Source organism: Solanum verrucosum, unplaced genomic scaffold (assembly GCF_900185275.1).
Source record: "Solanum verrucosum unplaced genomic scaffold, falcon-dt-bn FXZP01000278.1, whole genome shotgun sequence".
NCBI lineage: Eukaryota > Viridiplantae > Streptophyta > Magnoliopsida > Solanales > Solanaceae > Solanum > Solanum verrucosum.
The window spans coordinates 2,503,326-2,529,165 of record NW_026020332.1 but is presented as its reverse complement, the minus strand read 5'-3'; the positions used below and the strand labels follow the sequence as shown (position 1 = coordinate 2,529,165).

Here is a 25,840-nt window from a genome sequence, read left to right as displayed (position 1 = left end):
CAAATTTCAAACAAAATCTCACTATTTTGGATGATTATATGCAGCAATATCTCTGCCAAATTTGACCAATTTCAAACGGATATTTTCCCTCCCAACAAACCATAACCCTAAACTTCACCTATAAATACATCCTTATACATTCACAAAGAGAAGTTTTTTCTCAGCCGCCTCTTTCCCCTCCATATTTGCTAGTTTTTACAACTTTCAGAAAGACGTTTTAATCTCTCTTTGTTTCTGTTGGACGAGGACAGAGGCAATTTAAAGCTTTTGAATTTGTTCGCTACGAGAGTATTGATTCGAGACCTATAACGCTCAGTTCACTGCTCCACAAAAGGTAAAATTCATCCTTTTATTCACTTACATATTTTTCTCGCCTCCATCTATTTTGGTTCCATGAACATGTGATTTCATTTTTAGTTCCAAGTTTATCTTGTTTCTGTTTTTCTGTTGGCCTTTGCAGACAGAAATGTAATTGTGATTTTTGAGTTTGTTTTAGTATACGAGTCTGTAAATATGTGGTTGTTAAGTTCTTTGAATTGCTGTCCATTTTTTCACAAATCAAGTTTATCGTCTTTGTATCTTTTCCGAATGAACACGAGTCTACATAAATGATGTCTCAATTTATTTGTTGCTCGCCTTGACTTGTTTGATATCTATGGGGATAGTAAGAAAGGCCAGTCTTTTCACCTCCTTGTATCTCTCGGTCTGATAGTTGTAAACATGTGAGTGTCATGAAATTCTGTACATATAATTGTTTGTCTGTCATTGTTATCCCTTAGACTAAAAATCATATATTATAGGAATCTCTCTAGTTTCAACTATTGTATGTGTATGTTCGAGATGAAGACTTGGGAATTTTTATGAACACAATTTATCTCTTTCAAACCTCCATTTGATATTAGTTAAGCTAATATTATGTTTTATGACTTGTTTAATCCCTTTACATGTCACCTGCTTTATATGTTTTTAATTTGAAGTTGTTACAGTTGATTTTCCTAACTCTCTAATTCTCATTTTTCTTTCTTATCTTTACATGTACATACCGGAGCCGAAGAGTCTCACCATGAGACTCAACGGCACCATTGTCACACGGAGCTTGCATAAACCGAACATGGGATTGACCATTCATACTTTGATAAAACACTTACTTGCTTTTCCTATTTCCAGAGCCAATTAGTTGTCTAGCCTATTCTTTACCATTATGCTTGCTAAATTATTTGGTTTGCTGTGATTGCTTTATTTTACAATCTAGACATATTTGATCTCTATTTGAATACTTTATTGGTGAGTCACTTAGTTTAACAATATGAATAAAATCAACTTATTCCCTAGAGTCTGGCTTAATAGCAAAAAGAAAAGAAATGTTTTTTTTTAGTTACCTACGATATTTTTAATCACTCATAAGTGTAAACTAATCAAAGATATTTTTTTTAACTTTGTTGTAAATTCAAACGTTCTCCATAGATGGACTGGTACCTTTTAAATATCTTACTACATTTGATTAGTTCCAAAAAATATATTTTATTACAAGATCAAAACCATTTTTGGATAAAAGTTATTTTCTACGCTATCTTTTACTTTGGGTATTTTTGGCCAAGAAAAAGAGTGGTTTCAACTCATGAGATCACCTTTCAAATTTCAAATTTAAGAAACTTACATATTTATAGTACTACTCTCGTATTTCAAAAATCTATATTTTATTTTAACACTTATAATTAATTAACTAAGTTCGGCCGGTTAACCATTTTTTAATGGATCTTAAAGGATGCCTAACCCCTTCCCTTTAGATTAGTTGAACTCTTACCTAGAATTTCATGTTTAGTAGACCTTAAAATGAAGTTAACTTTAGAAAATAACTTTAATTAATTTAGGTGTCCTAATTCACCGTAATAATTAGGTGGCGACTTCTTGACTTAGTTAATTACTTTAGAAATTACCAAAATGTTGTACACTATTTTGACCCGGTTAAAATGGGGTATAACAGATATGGTAGCGGTCTTGTCTAACCCCGCATCACATAGGAAGTGAACACTCCATTAAATGGTAAAAAAATAAAAAATAAAAAATTAACTCTTTCCATTTTAATGTAAGCTTCCCAAAGCCAAAACTAGTATAAATAGAAGCTCTTTGTTATCATTTCTTCATCAATTATTTTTTGCAAGAAATCATGACTAGGTTCAAAAAGTTAACAATCTTTCTCTTTCTCTCAATTTGCCTTTTATCATCATGGGCCAACAAAACACATGATGATAACCTTGATGAATGCCTTAATCACAAAATTATGAACTCAAACTCAACATCACAAGTTATCTACACTCCTAATAATTCATCATATTCCATCATTTATAACTCCTTTCCAAATAACCTAAGGATAACCTCCGAATTCAAACCATCAATTATTTTAACTCCTAATGATGAAACTCAAATCCAGGCAGCTATATATTGCTCCAAGAAACATGGCCTACAAATTAGAATTCGAGGCGGTGGACATGACTATGAGAGACTTTCATATATTTCGGAGACCCCCTTTGTTGTAATTGATCTTAGAAACCTAACATCAATCTCTATTGATACCAAAAAAAAGATTGCTTGGATTCAGGCTGGCGTGACCCTAGGAGAAGTTTAGTATGGAATAGTGAATTTCCATTCGGGGGTGGGCAAAGGGCTATCTATGCCTTTTTCACTACAATATTCATTGGAGGAGTAGATGAACTCCTCCACGAAATACAAAAGAGCTTCCCAGAACTAGGGTTAGTGAAAGACGATTGCATTGAGATGAGTTGGATCGAATCTATACTCTTCTTTGCTAATTTCCCTAGGGGCACATCACTTGATATGTTACTAGATCGGACTAATCAAATAGGATTCTTCAAAGGGAAATCAGACTATGTCCAACGCCCAATTTCTATAAATGGTCTTGAAGGTACATGGAAACTACTCAATCAATTATTAAGCGAAAACTCGAGGGCTGAATTACAGTTTAGTCCCTATGGAGGAAAGTTGAGTGACATTTCAGAATCTGAAATTTCTTTACCTCATAGAGCTGGAAATATATTCATGATCAAATATGAGGTGTATTGGAGGGAAATAGAAAATTCTCAAAGTAACATAGCTTGGATTCAAGAACTTTATGAATACATGGTTAAGTATGTGTCAAAATCTCCTAGAGCTGCTTATTTCAACTATAGAGATCTCGATTTAGGAATGAACAACAAAGGAAACACAAGCTATGAACAAGCAAAAATTTGGGGGGAGAAATATTTCAAGAACAACTTTGATAGATTGAAAGTGAAGACTAAAATTGATCCAACAAATTTATTTAGGAATGAACAAAGTATTCCTCCTCTATTATCTTAAGTTTAATTAGTAGTAATTTATGCAGTTTATTGCAAAGCCATTATATACCGATTTCAAAAAATAAGGCTTTTATGTATTAAATGGAGGCATAATATATCCAGAAAAAATAGTGTAAGATAGTTTCATCATATTAACTTCTAAGAAGGATGGCTAACTTATAGTATTTTTTCCATATAATTTTCGAACATTCAAATTTAAAATATTAAATTATTTTAATTTAATTTTAAAAATTAATCAAATAGTGTGAATATTATATATAGTTTTAGACATCTCGACCTCAAACTAAGTCTTGTAACATTAAACTATATATCATATTTGGTACAATATAGCATATACTAATATGATTACAAGAAATCATAAATTTTTCAATATACAAATAGAGAAATGAGGAAAAATAATTAATATCTCCGTATGTGTTTGTGCACGCACGTCTCCCCCATTTTATTTTAATTGAGAAACTCCCACGCCTTTTATTTATTATTACACCGATTTAAATATAGTAATATGTTTTTTCTTGTGAATATCAAAATTTAATCTATGTATTAATTTTATTATCTTATTCAATATTATAAGGCGTATAGTTAATACATAATAAATCAGGTATAATATAAGCAATATATGAGCTATTAATACTCAGATGCGTGTGGGTAAAGATAGATTTGTTCTTAATACATCAAAATAAATAGTGAATATAAAATAGTCATATCATAATTAATTTTAGATTACTAATACTCTTTGACATTATTCTTATATGTTCTATCAAGACTTTTTGCTAGGACAGCCTTTGCCGTAATTATTGATTGAGCTTATATTCTCTAATAATTAATTGTAGATTTGACCAAGTCCTTGATTAATAAAGCAGATTCAAAAATGTCAATAGATTGAGCTTATATTCTCTAATCATGCAAAATTAAGTGTCCAAAAATACGAGAAAATGACATAAATAGTCCCTTAATTATATGAGTAGGTCTAAAATGGTCCCTTAACTATACACTTAACAGATATAGTCTTTTAACTATTAAAAAACTTGTCAGCTTTAGTCCCTTAACTATATACTTATCGGTTTTAGTCCCTTAACTATAAAGTTACCGATTTTAGTCCTTTAAGTATTCAAAAACTTACCAGGTTTGGTCTTTTTCCATTTTTAAAATATAAATAGCTTAGACTTATATTAACGGAACTCATGCCTCGAGAAATTAAATTCTTTAGCAATTTTTTCTGTTGTTTCTCTCTCTCCTCTACTTTTTCTTCAAATTAACCTTATGCAAAGAACCTTAACCTTAACGATTTAAAATAAAATTCACGAGGAAAGAAAAAATAAGTCAAAAGAAAAAAAATTATTTCCCGTTAAATCCAAAGTTTGTACTTCAACGACTTCATTGAATCGAATTTGTTTGATTTTTAAGAAATTGAAATTTATAAAATGGTAGATTTGTAAATTTTTTTAAATAGATCAATTTTATAATTCTATTCATTTTATTTTACGTAAAGAATTTGAGTAAATTAAATAAAATTCGCACTAATTAAAATATTCAAGTGTGACTTCAAGTCATTAACCACAATTATATGCTTAATTTTATCCTCCATTGAATAAAATTATGACTTATATCTTGTTTTCTCATTAATTTTATTTTGAATCATAGACGTTATTGTTCTTTTTATAAGAATAGTTTGAAGAAAAAGGGCGGGGATAGAGAAACAACTTTAAAAATGGGTTAAAGATTTAATTTCACGAATATTTTCGTTAATATAAACTTAAGTTATTTGTATTAAAGAAATGGACAAAGACCAAACCTGACAAGTTTTTGAATACTTAAAGGACTAAAATCGGTAACTTTATAGTTAAGGGACTAAAACCGGTAAGTGTATAGTTAAGGGACCAAAGTTGATAAGTTTTTGAATAGTTAAAAGACTATATATGTTAAGTGTATAGTTAAGGGACTATTTTAGACCTACTCCTATAGTTAATGGACTATTTATGTCATTTTCTCCAAAAAAAATACACCTAAATTATCCTCTCTCTTTTTTAGTTTCATACCTAAACTATTGAGAGTATGAGTTTCATATTTAAAATATTACTTAATTATTAGTTTGAGAAAAACACTCAATGATCACGTGTGTAATGCACTCTTTTTTTATTTGAAAAAACTTACATGACACTCCACATGGATAAAATATTCTACCTTAACAAAAATTAAATAATAAACTATTTATATTAATTAAAAATTACAGATTAAAGTATTACTATCCCAAAAATAAGTAAAAATAAAATTTAAATTATTTTTCTTACCCCACTCCACCACCTCCTCCCCGACAATCCCCCGTCCTTTTTTTTTAGATTTCTTCTATAAAATATTTAAAAAAAAATCATACTTCACTCTCTCCCCCCCCCCCCCCCCAACCACCCACTCATTCCCCCCAAAAAATGATGTTATTTTATGTTTAAAAAGTAAAAATTCTACCCCATCTTATTTAACCATCCGCTCCTAATTTATTTATTTACTTTTTACATTTTTTCTCGTTTTGTGTTAGATATGTACATATATTTTTAAGATTTTTATTCTACTTATGTACCGAATATTATATAAATGAAAGTTTTATTTTAAAAAAAGTCTTGCGGCAGCAAGTAAAAAATTGATAATTTAGATATGAAATTCACACTCTCAATAGATTAGATATAAAACTAAAAAAAAAAAGAAAGATTATTTTTGACACTTATCTTTAAGATAAAATTATATGCCTTGAATACACAAAGCAAACAACGGATACAAATATACTATACAATATTAGCATAATTAATTTCAATATTATTTATATATTATATTTAATGTTATTTTTATACGCTTTATCAAACGAAATCTTGCATTAATTATTGCGCCATTGAATATACGATCACCCCTTCTCTAGAAAGAAAATAGGTAGGATGCCACCCCACCATGAATATATTGTTTGGTTTATATCCATCATGAGTTTAATTAATTTGTCGACAACATTATTATTATTATATTGAAACTGCTCCTATTAGCTGGCATTAATGCATGGTGATTGTTGTCAACTTGGCATTGACGTAATTGAGTTTAGATTATAAAATATATTCTTTTTTAAATAAATATAATCACTTTGTCATCAATTTTAATTTAGATTATAATTTAAAAAATTAATAAAACAAAAATATTTTTTTGTTTCTTAATAATTTTTCGAAGTGAAGGATAAATATTTTTTAAACTAAAAAATATCATCATGAGAAAAATAACTGTGTTTTAAAAAAAAAATATATATTTATTTGAAAAGAAGTATTTTTGATCTATTAAAGTCATTTTTGGACCAAACTATCACATGAGTAGTTTAAAGATATTTTAGACCATTTTTCATATAAATATTAAAGTACTCCTTTCGTTCCTATTTATATGTCGTTTTACTATAATAGATGGTTCTTAATATTTGTCATTTCCGATTTCACAAAACCAATATATAAATAATACTATTCTTCTTGTTTTACCCTTGAGAGTTATTAGTGTTGAAATTATAATTAAATCTGACCAACATAGAAAACTAAATAATTATTTCATGTTCATTGGTCAATCTAATTAATCAAAATAAATTAATTTATGTAAGCGTACAATACTAAATTTATCTAATTTTTTAAGGAACGTAAACTCTAAAATAATGACATATAAATAGAGACAGATGGAGTATCATGTTACATTAATTGAGGATTTGACCGAGTCCTTGATTATGCGCAGATTCTAAAATGACAACAGACCTTAATCTATATTCTATAATATAAATAATCTTCCATCACGTGCACTTACACGATGTATTTACCAAATTAATGAAACAAATTATTATTTGATTTTGCTTCCCGTATAATTTTGAAGATCCAAAATATAGTTGAAGACTTTAATAAGTAAACAAAAATATGTTTCCTAACACATTTAAGCTTATAGTAGATGAAATTATTCTGAATCTCCATGTCATTTATTATCAGAAAGAACTTTCACGTTTTAGGCTTATTAAAAAGAATCAAAGTTGCACGTGATAATAAAGTACGTTAAGTAAAAGCGTACATAATTAAGTAAATAAAACCATGTTTTCTCTAACATCGCTTGTGTATGAACACGAAGTACTAACTAAATTAACCTCAATATCCATAGTAAAAGAAAAAAAAGAAACTTTATTTATTCATAGTAACAAATCAAATAATATTGAACTTTCAATCCTTAAATAAACATATTACATTATTTATAATCTTCATAAACAGATCTAAGATCTATCACTAGTGTGAATATTACATTTTAAGAATCAAATTAAACAACAACCAATCATAATTTAAAATGAAATACATCAAATATAATATTTACTTAATTCCTCCAAGAAGGGTAAACTGGTATGCTTTGTTCATTCCTAAAGAAATTTTGAGGATCAACTTTAGTCTTGATCTTCACCAACCTATTGAAATTTTCCTTCTTGAAATACTTTATCCCATACACTTTCCCTTCAAAATAACTCAATTTCCCATTATGTGTAATTCCCAAATCAATATCCCTATAATTCAAGAATGCTAACCTTGGTGATTTTGACACAAAAGGTGTCATATAGTTATAAAGTACCCTTGTCAAGTTTAGATAATGGTTTGAAGCCTCAACTCCTTTTTCATTCCAATTTGTTGAATATTGAATCTTTGCTATATTTCCATCTCTATGTGGAAATGGCTTAGCTAAAGGTGAAATTTCACTCATTCTTCCACCATAAGGATTAAATGTCAAAATTGTTGGTGTTTGTAGTTCTATCATTTTCTTGAATATGAACTCTAACCCTTTTTTTGACATTGGTTTTTGCAAGTAATCTGACTTTCTTTTCAAGTATGATAAGGGAGGTGACCTACTTAGCAAAGCATCAATAGGGGTAATTGGGGAATTTGTATAATAAAGCACGGATTCTATCCAAGACATCTCAATGCAATCCTTTCGTTCTAACCCTAGCTCTGGGAAACTCTGATTGAGAAGTGAGAGGAGTCGATCTGAGTCTCCAAGAAATAAAGTGAAAAAGGAAACCCTTATGGTTTTCTCCGAGGTACGTGTAGTGCTATTGACTACGTCAATGATCATTCTCATGAATAGGTCATTGTCCCACTTGTTAGCACGACGTTGCCATAGGTAAGCAAGGTCAAGGGCATTTTGGTCATAAAATCTCGGGACTCGAAAAACGGTCACCTTTGGTGGGACTCGAACCAACTTTATTTTATACGACAAGACAACTCCATAACTTACCCCTCCACCACCGGTAATAGCCCAAAATAAATCCTCCCCCATGGATTTACGATCGAGGATTCGTCCATTAACATCGATTAATTTTGCATCGTCGATATTATCGACCGTTAAACCGTATTTCCTCATCATGTTACCGTAACCGGCCCCACTAAAGTGTCCACCAACTCCTACCGTGGGGCAAACTCCCGCGGGAAATCCATGCACGTTGCTTTTTTCCGCGATTCTATAGTAAACTTCGCCAAGGGTTGCACCTACTTCAACCCAAGCCGATTCATCCTCAATACTAACATTTATCGATCGGAAATTGAACATGTCAACGATGAAAAATGGTACGTTGGACACATAAGAAAGACCCTCGTAGTCATGCCCTCCACTTCTGATTTTCATTTGTACACCTTGTGATTTTGCACAAATAATTGATGCTTGAATATGAGATTCATGTTGAGCTGTGAGTATGAAGAGAGGTTTCCTAGTTGTAGACTCATTGAATCTTAAATTTCTTATGTAAGCTTGCAAAACAGTTGGAAATGAAGAATTATTTGGAGAAAATACTAATGAAGAAATTGGATAAGAAGGGTTTGAATTTGTTTCAAGACATTGAAGAAATGATTGATTTTCATGTGAAGGACTTATTGAAATAGCAAGAACAAGAAAAATAATAAGAGAAGAGGAAAATAGTGGAATTTTCATCATTGTATGAATAATTTGATGTGATAAAAATGATTTGATATATGGCATTTTTATAGGGAAATATTGGCTAATAAGTCAATGAAATAGGTTTGAAAATTAAAAAGTTGTAAAATAAATAGGTATACAATCATATCTGTTACCAATTTGACCAAAGAAAATTCAAAGTAAGATATCATAATCGTATCAATATTATATTGTATGCTTTGACATTCTAGTAGATACAATAATTGTGTACTTTCTCATCATCATCTTTGTAATATTATTCGTTTGTGTTATTAATTATAGGGAGAAATCTCCATCTACGTTTTACTTCGTAAGCCTGAGCTATTTTGTGATTCATGATATAATATTTATTTTTTATTTTTATTATTTCTTTTATATATTTTTTTAGTAGAATCGTCAATATTAAAAAGGGCAAAGTAGTCATATTCTAATATTTGGGCCGATAAGAAATAGACAATTTTTATTTTTATTTTTAAAAAAATAAGTATAATTTCATGGATTGTAAAAAAAAAATTGATTTGAACATCATAATTATAGAAATGGAAGAAAATGGATATATGCATGGTAAGAACAAGTCAAAACGAATGCAATGTGAAATTGTGAATGCATCTTATGTAATAGACGACGCCTCCATTAATAAGTCAACTTTTCTACATTTATTTTTAAATTTTCGACGTAAAATTTGGTTATTTTTTATTTGAGAAAGTTAGTACTTATAAATCTCAATCATACTTTATTATAAATCTAAATCATATTTTATACATGGGGCCAGATTAGAGTCATAATTTGCCAAAACTTTATATTTTGGGTTGAAGTTTCACTTAATATCTATAAATAATTTATCAATTTTTATAAATTCACAACATATAATTTTAAAATTTTGGATCAGTCTTTAGTACTTATATAAAAAATGCTAATTATAAATTTATAACGTATCGTGCACAAGCACTAATAATTAATGGGTATCCCCACTTTCTGGTCAACCCTTAAGATTGTTTTATTGCTGGAAAATCAACTATTTACTTGTACAAAATGGTTTTGTTTATTGATCAAAACTTTTAATTGACTCGACTTTATTGAATCATATACAACTTTTCAGTAAACCCTTGTCCTAACAATGATACTTATCTACTTATAATGTTTGGCAAAGAATATTTAGGACAGTATTTGATATTTGTATTGAAGTTTGATCTATTTTGATTCACGCTTCGTAGGTAGGATTCATTCTGTGGAAGCTCTTCTTACTAAAAAATGTTCCACATCCGAACTCGAAATCAAGAATGGGTCCTGCAGTGCGCGATTCGAATTTAATCGGGGATCCAATTAGGGTTGTTCAAAGCCGAACCGAAATCGATAACCCGAATCGAAAAAAAGTTATTGGTTTATCAGTATTGGGTTATTGGTTTAGCGGTTTTATAACGGTTTTGATTTTTTTTGTTATCGGATTATCGGTTCTTAACGGTTTGAAGTTTTTTCTTAACATGTTAACCGATAACCCAATAGTAAATTAAATAATTATATTTATACCATTTTGTATATAAAGTCCTTGACTTGGAGTTTGGTTTCCTACTTTTATTTTTTATTGTCTCGAACACTTGGTTAATCTACAATGTAAAAGTGTTTGCTTTTGAGCAATATGTAACTTGTGAACTCATGTGCATGGTTTATTTGGTTTGTCACCTTGTTTCTAAATGATTTTCAATATTTTTTGTGTCAAATCTTAACGGTTAAACCGATAACCGAACTGATAAGGATAAAAAACCAATCAACCAATAACCGATAAGCCAACATCTTAATGGTTCTATAACGGTTTAGCATCTCTACAAGCCGATCACTAATAAGCCAGACCGATAAACTTTAAAATCGAACCGATCGATACGCAGCCCTAGCTCCAATGTGGGCTCTAAACACCGGATGGAAGACCTAAAAAAAAAACAAAGAAGCATTAATATTAATATGAAGAGATTAAATGAGTTACAATCTTTCAGAAACTTATTGTGTGAAAAAAGACAAGCTTTTGTCTTTGGCTTAAGTTCTTCTGGTTATGTCAACACAATCGACTACCAACCAGAACCTTTCTTTACGCAATAGGAATTGACATAAACAGACTATGCCATATTTGCAATATATGCCGAAAACTATTAAAAATATATTCATTGAATGCCCTAGGGAATTAAGACCTCGGAGTCAGTCATCTATAGGATAAATCAAATTACAAATAACCAGGAAATTAAATGGCTGATGGCTCTTAGGAAATTGGACTTTACTATCAACAATAAATTAAAATGTAAAGAGGCTTTTCCCTTCTATCTGTGGTACATATATATGGTTAGCTAGAAATGAGAATCTTTATAAGAATACCCATACCAAAATTTCTATGGAATATTTGGCCGTAACAGGGCATGAAGAATAATATTAGTACTCTTTCTTATGTCAAATGGGAATTAACCACCCCTACCTTAATGGTTATAAATTAAACAGGGATAGGAAATCCTGGCAGAGGAGGCACAGGTGGAGTAATAAGGGACGTAGAGGGGAATTGGATTATAGGATACATGGGAAACCTTAAGGAAATTAACAAATTAAACAACATTAGAACAGAACTCCTAGCCTTGCTACAAGGACTACAAATAGCAATCAGGAGGAAACTAATACCTCTAGAAATAAATGTAGATTGTAAGGACATTTTAAACTTTATTGCTAATGATCATCCTAAATATTCAAATAACTTGAAGATTAAGTTTTTTTAAAAATATTTTTTCATACTTAGAGTGAAGAAAAAAGAAAATTTTGCCGATTGTTATTCATTTCTACATCGATGACAAAAACAAAATTGATAGCTCAAAAATTAATTTTATCAAATTTTCGAATATCATTTTTGATAAATTTAATGGGTTTATATTTGAATTTAAGTAAAAATATTTGTTCGAAAATTGTGATAAACAAATATCGGCTAACCTTTTTTATACGTAAAAATCATTTATCTTCTTTCTTCATATTTGTTCCATTATTTTTATGAGATTTGAAATAAATCATACGAAAGAAAGTCTTTCTTTCAAATCTGAATCGTATGATTTCTTCATAGTTGATTTTCATTTATCTTCAACTTTCGAAGAAATAATATTCTTTTTTATGAAAAAAAAAAAGAAAAACAATGTTGGAGCTAAAATAAATAAAGTTTTGTAAACTAAATTATGAAGAAGATGACTGGTAGAGGGTGGGGTGCTTTTCTTTTTTGAAAAAAAAGTGTAAATGAAAGAAGAAAAAAATTCTCTAAGTTAATTATAGTGTCAAGTGTCAATAAAAGAAAAAAAATGTAAATTTTAAAAATAAAAAAATAATAAAAAAAACACTATTTGAATTTTTTCACGCGCTTCAGGGAAGTGCAAAACACAATTTTTGTCATATCAACGTTTTGTGTTTAATAGGTACATATTTTGAACAATTTAGGTGTTCAATATGTACAAGTCCTAGTTAAGGTGTCTAAGTGAATTATGCGGACAACTTTAAGGGATTGTGGATGACTTCAACCTTTATTTTTCCATTTCATGACAGTATGACTAGTGTTCAAAGAAATCTTGAGGGTTGTGTATGTACCAAATTAGTGTTGGCGACAACCAGTCTTTTTTACCATCATAACTCGAGATGGATTCAGGATTTGAAGGTTACGAGTGTCATATCATTATGCTCATCAAATCGATCAAATTTTTAATCAATTTTTGGCCTTATAAATAACAACTTTGGGATCAAATGCTTGAATTTTAAAAAAATTGTCTTGACTAATTTGAATGTCTTTTAAAAGTTAAAATCATTATAATATTAGTTTTTATAATTAAAAGTAATACAAAATATTATACAAGAAGAAAAAATGATACTCTAATTGGCATATTCAATCAAGTGAGATTTTAATTTTATTTTAAAACACTTTTAGAATAATTTTGATAGTTTATGTAACAATCGAGTCTATTGAAAAAGATTAAAAACTATAATCAATAAGAGAGATTTACACATTTTTATTGTACAATAATTTATAAATGATTATTTTTATCTTACAAAATATTATAAGAAATATTTTACTGTCAATTGAAAAAGAAAAATTAATTATTAAATTACAATAATTAATTACCATGTATTTTTTGCAATCTATGAGAATAAAATATATGAAAAAAATAAACATATGATTATTATTCCAAATTTTGGCTTTAGACACCCATTCTATTGAGCCGCTCAAAGATAGTCATATATATCTTGACCAGAATGTCGGTATGCACGATTGAAAGGGTCAACAACACCCATCCTATGTTAATCTCACTTCTAAACCAAATCGTTTTCTTCCTTTTTACCGTCTTATATACCTAAGTTTTATGGATGATACATGTCTTATGGTCGATGACGAGTACAGTGATATGTGTCAAAGTGGTTATAACACACACTTTTAGGGGAAGAAGAGAAATTCAGTTGGAGAGACCTCCAGCACATCCAACAACTCCTTGCACCTTCAGCTCGCACACGCTTATAGGTGAACAATTCAGAGCCCCTTGCACCTCCAGCTCGCACACGCTTATAGGTGAGGAATTCAGTTGTTGAGACTCGGGCCCATGTTGAGCTTGCAATCTGCGGAGATGCAAAATCTCAAAAATATGTCGTCCATTTTATAACTATATGCGTGAAAAGTGCAGTAAAAAATTACGTGATATATATAGAGAGAGAGTCTATAAAATTATAGTATATTTGATTGTGCAACCTTATAATAAAAAACCGAGTGTACTTTCTATTATTTTCAGTTTTAACCTCATAAATATTTGTTTGAGAATGATTGTTAGAGAAAACTGATATTATAATGTTTGTAGTTACTTGTAAGAACCTCACACTATAACACTATTGTAAAAAGCTCACACTATTACATAGCAATATGATAAATGACAACTTGTATGTATGGTTCAAAACTTCTGAATCATACTTCTTGCAATTCACCACCACGAGCTTAGTTAATTCATATGGTTTCTTTTATAGTAGTATGATTACCATTCTTGGTGCATAGATGTCAAACAATAATATTTGTACGATATGATATGTGGTTATCCAATAAAACATGCTTATGAATTACGTTGGTTATATTGTTTTCTTATTTTGTTGAATTCATCGAAAGATTGGATGACTACAATTTTATCTTGTGAAAAATTAATACACATTTGCACAACAAATGAATTATGATTTCCCTAAAGAAAATGACTCACATTGGTACAACATTGTATACTCACTATTAGATTTCTAACATAATTTAATATATCCAAGTTCGGAGTCTGAAGTCTAAAGAACACTTTTTTAAGCAAAAAAAATAAAATCAAAATGGTCTATGAACTCCTGAACAAACCAAAAGGGGTAAATCTTAGCTCCACTTGTGATTTACATGTCTTTTAACCGAATAAATTACATAGATACTAGCAAATAAGTAAACTAGAATTTATAATCTACAACTATTTTTAAAATTACATAATATATACCTTATAGATAAGTAAAAGATAAATACTTTAGATATGATATTTCTCCTATAAATGAAGTTACCAGTCTCCATTCCTACCTTTTATATGTTTAGATTGACTTTTGACTTATGACTTATAGGTTAGATAATGACTTTTGACACTTTTTTTTGTTATTTTGGCTTAAATTGTAAGTACTTTTTTATTTTACTTAAATATTTCAAAACTGCTTAAAAGCTATTTTAGCTTAGAAGAATCTAAAATACGTTAATCTAAAGAAAATTTTCAAGCTTAAATTAATAATAATAATAATAAATAAAGAACCTTATTACAGACATAGAACAATCCAGCAATCCAAATTGGCAAGATAGTCTTCGACATTCCGACATCATTAGCAATCATCGGGACCTTTGAATTTATCCATCTAGCGGTTAAAGAGCCTACTGCACGACAAGCTCACACTAGCCCCGAAGCCATTAGATGAACTCCTCCCAAAATTGACTTTAAAATTAACATAGATTGGTCTTTCAATAGTACTGAGGGTGGGGGTATAGGATGTGTTGTCTGTGATACTAATGAAAATTGGATAGCAGGAAGCAACTCCAAAATAAATACTTGCTCTGCCATAGGTGCATAAATTTTATCCCTGCTACATGGTCTCCGGTTAGCAAGATGATTATATTGAACATTCAGGAAATATAGATCACCACTGATTCAATAGAGGTAATAAGTATGTTGGAATTTGGCAATGACACTTTTTCTAATATTCTCCTTGAATGCAGGGAGTTGCTCCATCAACTGGGAGCCAAAAATCACACATGACTTCAGGGAACAAAATAGGGTGGTTGATTTACTAGCGCGTAATGGTCAGATGTTGATACACGATAAGCTCTTTGAGGAATGGACAGACCCCCCTACGTTTGTTCTGGAAGCAGACAAGGAAGGAACTTCCTTTTGTTAGGCATATTAAGTCATTATGTAATTTACACAGTACTATCCCTACTGGACTAGAGTTCCTACTTAGTGCTAGCAGTAATGTAGTAGGCTTTGATGTACTGACTCATTTTATATAAATAATGGTACGACCCGAGCCTACGCACACCCTGGACGTGGCCGACACTCGAGAACCATATATTGCTGGTCCTCAAGCGAACCCTCATCCTAGCTGACTACAAGCGGAAGACTAACTCAAGCATACATAAGCATCAAATTAAAAGAAATGTTTAAAAGCAGTTTACTGAATCTCAAAACTTAACTGGATATACTGAGTATGAAACATAAGTTTTAAATAAAATATCTTAAACAGAAAGACTGTGCAAAACTGTTTATCCATGAAGCCTCTACTATTAAGGAAGGATGCCGGGACATGATCCACGACACATCAAAACTACTAACTGAAAAGTAACTATGAAGTCCTCTGGAATACAAGAAGGCTCACCAAAGCTAACTGGAGTGTAGAATGATCACAACGAAGCGCCTATGGATAATCATGAACACCTATATCTGCATCATAAAAGGATGCAGGTCAAATGACATCAATACATGGAATGTACGAGTATGTAATATGGTTTAGTAAACAAATAACTGAACTGAATGACTGAAAGCAACTCAACTGAATCAATACATGAACATGAAGTGAAAACCATTTAAGCTTACAATAAAATATAGAGGAAATACATAATTACCCCATGGAACTTATACCTTTTTTTAAGTAGACACCTTAAGTTTACGGGAGTCCTATTACCCCACGAAACCATCCAAAAGCACAATAAATACATCATTTTGACCCATTTCAAACCCATCAGTGTTGTCACGCAAGTTGGGCGCGTCAAGGAATAAAAAAACAACATTCAACCAATGTTAAACCACCATGTGGCATTCCCAATTTGAATTAGCTTCCTCATTAAATAGACCATCTTCCCCAAAATTCTCCATTGTTAGCCGTTGGATTTCTGCAATTTTTTTATTTTTTTTTATTTTTTTTTGTTTAAAATCTGTGAAATATGTGATTAGGTTTTGAGGGAGAGATGTCAAATGCAAGCTTGAATCGGATTTGTAATGACGAGAACGATCCAATGTTGCATTTAACAATGCGATGCAAACATGGAGACTTGATGCAATTGCAGACTTCGTGGTCTGAGGACAACCCAGCTAGAAGATTTTGGTCCTGTCCAAGCTTTCGTGTAAGTTCGATACATATTTCTTTACTCTTTTTTTTTTGTTCAATGTTTCAATAAATTCATTGTGTATGGCCTATTTTAGGAAAATTCATGCAAGTACTTTAGATGGAGGGATCTTGAGGAGATTGATATGCAATCCAAGTCTGTTATTCCAAGATTGGCGAATAGAATTAAGGAATTGGAAGAAGCATTACAATTCTATAAAAGTAAAGAGAAGATGAAATTGTTGGAGAAGAAAGGTGATTAAGTATGTCATGATAAGCTAATCAAGAAGAAGAAGAAGATGAAATGTAGCATCTTGAATTGGAAGCTTATCATAGTGTTTGTCGCAGTGCTTTTTCTGATTTTAGGCATTAATAAGAATGTAAATGCTGGAAAATGTAGTTGTATGCCATTGGAATTGCCTTAGTTGTTATTTGTTGTTTTCGTTTATGTTTGGTTGTGTAATACATTGGAAGTTTGTTGTAGTTGCTTCTTTTTTCTGGTTTAAGGCAAGCTTATTTGGTTGTGTAATACATTGTTGTTTTTGCTGATATTTGGTTGTATAATACATCTATTTTGTGTGATATTGTGACCATTTAACAGTATACAGAACATTGTAATCTCTTCTGCCAACTTCCTTTCATACTTGATCGAAAGAGAATAATCAGAATGACAATCATTGTGACAAAATGAGAACTTCATTTCATTCTTACTGAAAGTTTGAAGTTGATACAACTTGATTAAATATTACAAAGAAGAAAGTTGCATAAACAAACTTGGCAAAACACAATTGATACCCAATAATCCACCAAAATATAGTTTGCTATCAAGAAAAGTGTAAATAACACAATAATAACCAAACACAAAAAAAAAAAAAAACCACAAAGTCAACTATTTTTTAGTAGTTGAATTGCTTTGGCTTTCATTAATAGCAGCAGTTGCGGACCTTGTTTGAATTCTTTTTTCACCCCTCATTTGTTGAAGTCTATTACTCGTAATGGCTGATTTTCCCTTCCATTTCACTCCAAAATGTGGTTGATAGCCAATATCTCCAGTAACTTCATCAGACCTCCTTGGAACTCTTGTACCAATGTCAACAACTCTACTACTTTGCATTCCAGGCTGTATAAATAAACCACAAAGGTTAGTAAAAGTATATGAAAAATCATCATCACCAACCAATAACAGTTGTACTTACATTAACAGTTGTAAAACCATCATCACCAATCAATACTCCAAATCCTACCATCCTTGACCTTTTAAAAGGTCTTGAAGATTGTCCACCACTAGTGCCTTCATTCTCATGATTTTTTTGAGGCATACCTGTTCCCCTGCATCTTCCTCTATTCGTTCCTTCATTCACTTGGTTTTGGTGAGGCATCTCTCTTCCGTTGCTTGTGTTTTCATTTTCTTGTCTTTCTTGAGGCATTCCCCTTCCTTTGGCGCCCCTTCCTCTGCCTCTTCCTTGAGGCTTGTCTGTGTGCTCTCCTGGCTTTCTTGAGACATCCCCCTTCCCTTGGCCTTTCCTCTTCCTCTGCCTCTTCCTTGAGGCATTGCCTGTGTGTTCTCCTGGCTTCCTTGAGACATCCCTCTTCCCTTGGCCCTTCCTCTTCCTCTACCATTTTCATTATTTGATCTGGCCTGATTATTATAATATAACATATTGTTGACATCCAATTTTAGCCCTCCACAATTATAATTAATTTCCAAGCTTCTTCAATTTCAAACAATTTGAAATAATTGTTTTTGAAAATAAAAAATACTTTAATAATCATCTTCAAATCAATTTTTTTTTACATATCTCTATATATGAGTATAAATATTTAGATTTATATATTTACTGCTTATTAAAGATTAGGAAAATCGTTATGCCAAAAATATGTTTTAGTCAAGTACATTCTTATTTTTCTAAATAATAGACTTAATCAACGTATTGGTCTTATTTCGAAATAATTGTTTTATATTGTTATGATTAAGAAGTTTAATAGTTAATTAAATATGTGATTCATTTTGTTCCCCATCTCTATCAATTTCTATTAACACTTGTGACCTCTTGAAATTCTTTGAAATCCAATTGGAACCTCAACTTGTCAGCCCAATTCGCTTCTAGCAAATTCCCAATCAGCCCATTACTACCTTAAGCTTTCAATAATTCCCAGCCCAATTCCCACTCTAAATAATCTTGACCCAATCCATTTCCCCTTAACCCGGCCCATTTCTTTTGTTCAACAAAGAGTTAACAACTATTCCAAACAACGAAGGCAAACAGCAGCACACGGAAATCTCACGGAGACGGACGGAAAGCAGCGGCAACAGGCAGTACGCTGCCTTTTCTTGTCTTGTTCCTCAACGTCCCTCTCCGATAGTACTGTTCCAGCCGTTATTCCAGTAAAAGCAGCACGCATTTTCGTCCTTGTGGCGTGAGATTGAGGCACATAACATCTCAAGGACGCCCAATCGATCGAGACCCTCCATCTCATTCCAATCCGTTTGAAATGAGGATCAATTCGGTATATTCTTCCGTCCTTGGAGAGAATTTGGGAGGGAATTTTCAAATTCGTGGGCCTTGTTCTTATCCAACTTCTTGGCCCTTTTCCCAAACTCCGAACCCTAGTTTTTCCTTATAAATACCCATGTTATTTCACTGAATAGGGGGGTTCGGGATGGATATAGAAAGATATATAAGGTTTACAACGAAATCGATTTAGATAGTCCAAAGCTTTAAGTGTTAAATTTTTCATAAGGCCCTGTCCTTGAAGTTTTCATCCAAGATTTTCGGAAAAGCTCCTTTGGTGGTGGAAGCTCGTTGCTTACCACTCGTCATCCCAGTTCCTGCTCAACGAATTCTTTCTTCTTCTAAATATATATATTTTATTTTTGTTGTGTGACGGGATCAGATTAGTTTGTCGTATTTGCTAGAAATTTGGTTTTTGCTTTCCAGCATCTTAGTATTATGAAAACAACTTATTTGTTGCAGATAATGTTTAGCTGAATCATTGAAGTTATATTTTTTTTTTCTATATTTCTCTTTAAGTTTCAAATATGTCCAGTTCTCTGTCTTATATTGTTTGTTATTAAATTCATATTGTCGAAAATGGGATGGTCGCTAGCATCATATCTTCTTGTTTATGTGAGACAGCCCTTATGTTTAGCTTCTTTTGAATAGTCAGTTATCTAGATGTTGATATGCACATAACTACTATGCCAATCTTTGAGATTCTGGGGATTAAATGTTGAACAACTTCTTCTTTAGATTCTTATTTTATAAGTTATGTCGATCTTAAGTCGAGCTCTTAGTTTCGGCTTCGCTTTCCATAGCTAAAATGATTTCCTTTAGTGCGTGCTTTAGTTGTTGTTCTTGATGAGTTCGGACTGGTTAGTTTAGATTAAAGATGTGATTTGTTCGTAATCTAATCTTTAGACCCCTTCCATCTACCATGTTTGAATGCATATAATTGGAAATATAAGTTGTGCTCTTTAACATTGAGTTGCTTGGTCTGAAAATGCTATTTTGAGCTTGTTGGCTCTAAAGTTATGCATTTATCATGTTGCGAAAATTTGTTCTCTGTTTTTTGCCATAAGTTGTTTTTTTTTTAAAAAAAATTATTTGTTTTGTTGGAAGTACACTACTGATAGAAACATGCACAGGTTTCCTTTCAAGTTTGCTTTAGTTGTATTCCTTTAATATCTTGGTCTATGTGTGCCTAAGTTTGACGTCTGCTTTTGGATAATAATTTAGAGAAGAAAGCTTGTGTTGAATGTTATTATTTTCAGGTTCTTTAAAGTTTACAGAAAGAAGTGTTCATTAGATTTTAAGCCTTTTTTTTTAGTTCTCTGGATGTTTTTAGATTAGACAAAATATTTTTAGAGTGAAAAATTGTTATTTCCTGTTTAAATTTCAATGTTTTCCCTTTGTTACTTGTGGCTGATTGTAATAAAGTTTATTTTAATGTCTAAATACCAATGTGCTTCTAAACCTTGATTAAGAGAGAGATTAGTTTTCTATGTGTTCACATCCATGTATGTGATAGTGTCACTATTTTATTTTATTTTGTGTCATTTTGTATTAGATTTTGTCCATTGCTAAAAAATGTTGCATGATTTCCTTTTCCTCCAAAATGTTAAATTTCAGTTTCTGTGCTCCTCCCTTTTTATTATTATTATTTTATTTTTTATTTTCTTACGTTGGTTTAATCACTACGAGCTCTTGAAGCATTTTCCTTAAATATTTTTGTATGTTGATTAGCACATTAATCTCTTTTCTTTCTTTCTTTGCACATGTGACATCCATTTGAGTCCAATGGACTCCCCTTTCTTGCATACTCCTCTCTTTTGAGTCAACCTCATCCGAGACGTGAAAGGGAAGCTAATGTTAATGGGTTAAAACCCAAACCACTGGCAGCAGCTCAATAGCAGAGTTCCAACACTCTCAAAAGCTGAAAATTGGCAAATTTGGACTTAAAAGAGCCCAATTTGACCGAAGCAGTAGCAGCAGTCCCCAAAGGGATTAAAATTGAGTATTATTGGACTTTAACAAGTCCAATTTACATAGTAACGCCAGCAACCGCTAAGCAAGAAGCAGAAATTGGGTTGAAAACCCAAAATTGACGAAGCAACAGATCGGCAATATAGTCCCAAAAAGGACTTGATATGGGCTGAAAATCCAGCCGGTTTAGTTATTGTCTTGTCCATCTTTTCTTATTATTGTCATTGATGCCAACTTCTGTTAACTTTTTTCATTAACTTAGATGAATCCTTTGGAGGTTTTTAATGGCTCTCCCATCTCGTCATTTGTTTATTTAAGCATTCAAATTTTTAAAAAAACCTCTTTTAAGTTAGGCAATCTAAGCTTCAAGACTAACTTGAGAATTATTCATATTCTTTCATAGTTAGTATTAGCTTTCAAATTCACGCCTAAGTGATTGTGTTGATTATTTGACTCAAACGCTTGAATAGGATAAAATTGTTAAGTTTCTTAAAATAAATTAGTTGTCTTTTAATTCAACTTAGGATTTTGTATGAATGACTTAAGGATCTTTAATATCCTTTCATAGTTGTTAAACAAGGTCCTTTAATCCATGTTTATGAGTTAGAATTAATTGTATGATTCGAAACATGACTATGGATAAAAGTTTTAAGTTAAGATTATTCTTGAGATTTTTAGAAGTATTAAGAGATTTTTATCTAAGTTTCAAATGAGATTTTAATAATTAAGGAACCATTTTTTTTACAAAGTTAGCCAAAATTTTAAATCTGTCGGTCAACCGCGTGTTAGCGGATTCTCTAAGATGCCTAAACCCTTCCTTAGAGAATTATTTGAACCCTTACCCGACTCTGGTTTTATTTAATATGTTTTCTTTCAAATACTCCTTTTTAAATGGTTTTCTTAATTTTTCCTAAAAAACTAAGTGGCGACTTCCATATCATAAATTTTTCCAAAACTTAACAAAATTGCCAAAGTTGCGAAGATGGTTTCGAAACCTTAGTTTTCGAAATTGGGTCGTAACACATATTTGTATATATTCAACTAAATATTAATGACAATTGATACATTTACCTGTGGTTGAGTAGAAGTTGTTGCAGTTTGAGTTGGAGCAGTTGGAGGAATAGGACAACCTCTTTTATTGTGGCCCTTTGCATGGCAATTGCTACAAGTCATAACAGCTCCACATTTGCTAAGCTTACCAGTTCTCTTTGTTTCATTTGCCTCTTTCCTTCTAGCTTTACTTGGTCTTCCAGGCAACTGTTTAACTGTTGGTAGTTGAACTGTTGGATTAACAGATGGTGGCCACATATTCATATTGTTCATTGGTTGGATAACATATTCATATGTCCTTAGGTAGGTTTCCTTGTTATAACAGCTGGCCACATAATGAATTGGTTCATATTGCTTTTAGTGTAGGGCAGCAACACCATGAGGACAACGTATGCCCTTAAGCTGTCAAGCTCTGCAACTACAAGTGCGCCTAACAATGTCTACACAATGTGTAAAGCCTTTGTCTACAACCTCAAAACCCCTTTCTCCATTCCATGATATGTTACACTGCATTGACTTATTAATGTTTTGTTGTAAAATCTTGAAAGCCATGGGAGAAATATCAGTGACCCATGTGTCTGAGAACTCTCGTAATTGACCAATTCTTTTCATCATCTTTATCCTAATCTTTTCCAGCATTATAATTATTGTCTTGTATCTTGCAGACAATATCCATGAATTGAAGCTCTCTGCCATATTGTTATCAACCGAGTCACATTTGTTATGTTCTTTGAAGTATTTTTTACACAACCTTTCTACATTGTAGTACAAAAGACCATCCAAGCAGTCACTTTCCAATTTCTTCATAGCATCTATGTGGTCCCTCAATTTAGCTTCAAATGTAGATTTTGCAATCTTTCAGAAAACATTTCTTCTTTCTATTCCCTTCCAATTTTTGCACCAATTTGCAAGGACATGTCTAGCACACATCCTGTGTTCAGCAAGTGGTAATAAATCTGCCACTGCAATTTCCAGTCCCTATTAAAGAAAGAAAATAAGCATATAAAAGAGTTAATGTGAATCAAAAAGTATATAGAATATAAGATGAATGTGTATTAATAACCAAGGACATACCTTTTGCATATCAGTAATCAGGGTAAGTTCATGTCCTTCTCCAAGATGAGGATCATCCTTCACTAGAGTCAAAAACCATGCCCAAGTAAATTTATTCTCAACCTCAACTATTGCCTAGGCAATGGGCAACATCTGGTTATTTCCATCTTTGCAAACTGCCACAAATAATTGACCTCTGCACACTCCTTTGAGAAAACATCCATCTAGACCAATGCATCTCCTAGTACCTCCAAAGAAAGCTTTCTTTAAAGCATGAAAACACACATAAAATCCTTCAAAGATTTTATGCCCAGTTTCAGCAATTTCTCCAACTTTAACAATACAAGTGCTACCTGGATTTGTTCTTAAAATCTCATCTCTGTAATAAAAAATTCTACCATACTCAGCAATATGATCACCCATAATCTCTTTTAACACTCTAGCTCTAGCACTTCTCACTATTGTCTTTCCAACTTGAATATCCAATTCTTTTCTAATAAGCTCTTGCAACTTGATAATTCTGATGTTTGGCTTCTCAGTTTATCTATCCTTGTATTTAACAGCTAGAAACCTTGAATTGCACAAATAGTTAGGAGTTGAAGACACACAAATATGGATAGGGTTGTAGTTTTTAACCACAAAATCTGTAGTTTGGCTATCCAAACTTGCAACCAATAACCAAGGACAACCCTTTTTGCAACACCTAACTCTGACTCTTCCAGGCTCATTCACATATTTCTCAATTTGAATTTTTTCTTAAACTGCATATTTGGTTACAGCTTCCCTAAATTCTCTTACATTTGCAAACACCAAACCTAATTCCCAAACAATCTTCTCAGAAGTTGGATAAAAAATAACTCTATTTTTTTTCTTCTTTCTAACAATTTGTTCAACCTCTTCATCACTAGGATAGTAAGGTTCATCACCCCCTAACTTATCTAATAAGTTATCCTTACTGCCAACATTTGTTTCATCATATCCTATATCTGGGCCCTTTTCAGTAGTATAAATTTGTTCTGTAGTTGTGCCTCTAGTTCTCCTGTTTGACCTGTTGAAATGCCTTCTTGAAGCCCTGAAATCCCTATACTCTTCATGAACATCACTATCTAAACTCTCTTCACTGCTATACACTTCATATCTCTCATCTGATTCATCATATGATTCATCATCTGAACTTTCTACACTTAGATTGGAAGGTTCAGCAGCAGGATTAGAAGGCTGATAAGAAGTGTTAGAAGGTTCACCAAGAGGATTAGAAGGCTGAGATGAAGTGTTGGAAGGTTCACCGAGAGGATTAGAAGGCTGATACGAAGGGTTGAAATGTTTAGAATGAGGACTAGAAGGTTCAATAGGAGACTCAATTTCATTAAAAGATGTAAAAGATTCCCCACCTACCCCACCTACACCATTGTCCATCACATGGGAGAGATAATCCAAAGCCAATGGAGCAATTTCTGGCTTATTAACCTCATGACAGACATAAACATCCATTTTATCCTCATTTGTAAACATAGAGGAAATGTCACAAATAACCTTTATCACATTTAACTTCAACCAAAAAGCCATCGATTGGAGATCTAATAAAAAAGGAATAATATGTTGTATATCCTAAGTCCTTTATGTAGCCTTTCAGTTCAAAATAAGACATTAGATCAGTGTCTACTTCCAAGAATTCAGTCACAGACCCACCTACATAATCAGATTGGGGGACCAAACACAAATTTTCCCCCATGATACCATCTCAAAGTTATAAGAACAAATGACATTGTAAGAAATCCTGAAAACACAGTTACAAACAGATCTCAGAAACACTGAATCAATGAAAGTTACAACAATATTCAACAACAACAACCCAACAAAGAAATACACATCAACTGCAACAAGCCAACTTCCCAATAATATAGATGAGTAATATACACAACAACAACATAACGACAAACGAAATACGCATCAAACAATGTAAATAAACTAACGACTAATCACTACAAAATTCACTTACAATGTAAAATAAACTAACCTATGAGCCTTCACTTCTTCGTTCCGCCACCAATATTCAACAAATTTCAACAAGCAATGTTACCAACTAGCTTTGCCTCATGAAATTTCTTAGAGTTTTGATCGGTTAAAGAGGGAGAGACGAGGGAAGGTGAGAGTGAAATGGGTTGGAAGTTTCTTTGGGTTTGGGTTTGGGTTATGGGTTAAAAAATGAATGGGTTAGGATAAAACCCGGCCTTTGTTAAATGGGTTGGAGGTGTTGCACACGCTCTTGGATTAAGAGCACTGATGTTG

General features: G+C 31.8%; 2 protein-coding genes across 2 annotated transcripts in view; one reads left to right on the top strand and one right to left on the bottom strand.

Annotated features, from left to right (window-relative positions):
- The window catches only part of LOC125836740 (DEAD-box ATP-dependent RNA helicase 16), a 124,075-nt gene that overhangs the window by 68,706 nt on the left and 29,529 nt on the right, over nt 1-25,840 (top strand). The window lies entirely within an intron of this gene.
- Nucleotides 7,575-9,341, bottom strand: LOC125836749 (berberine bridge enzyme-like 8). The gene has a single exon (XM_049515956.1). The coding sequence runs from the start codon at nt 9,318-9,320 to the stop codon at nt 7,719-7,721; it is 1,602 nt and encodes a 533-aa protein (XP_049371913.1). The 5' UTR covers nt 9,321-9,341; the 3' UTR covers nt 7,575-7,718.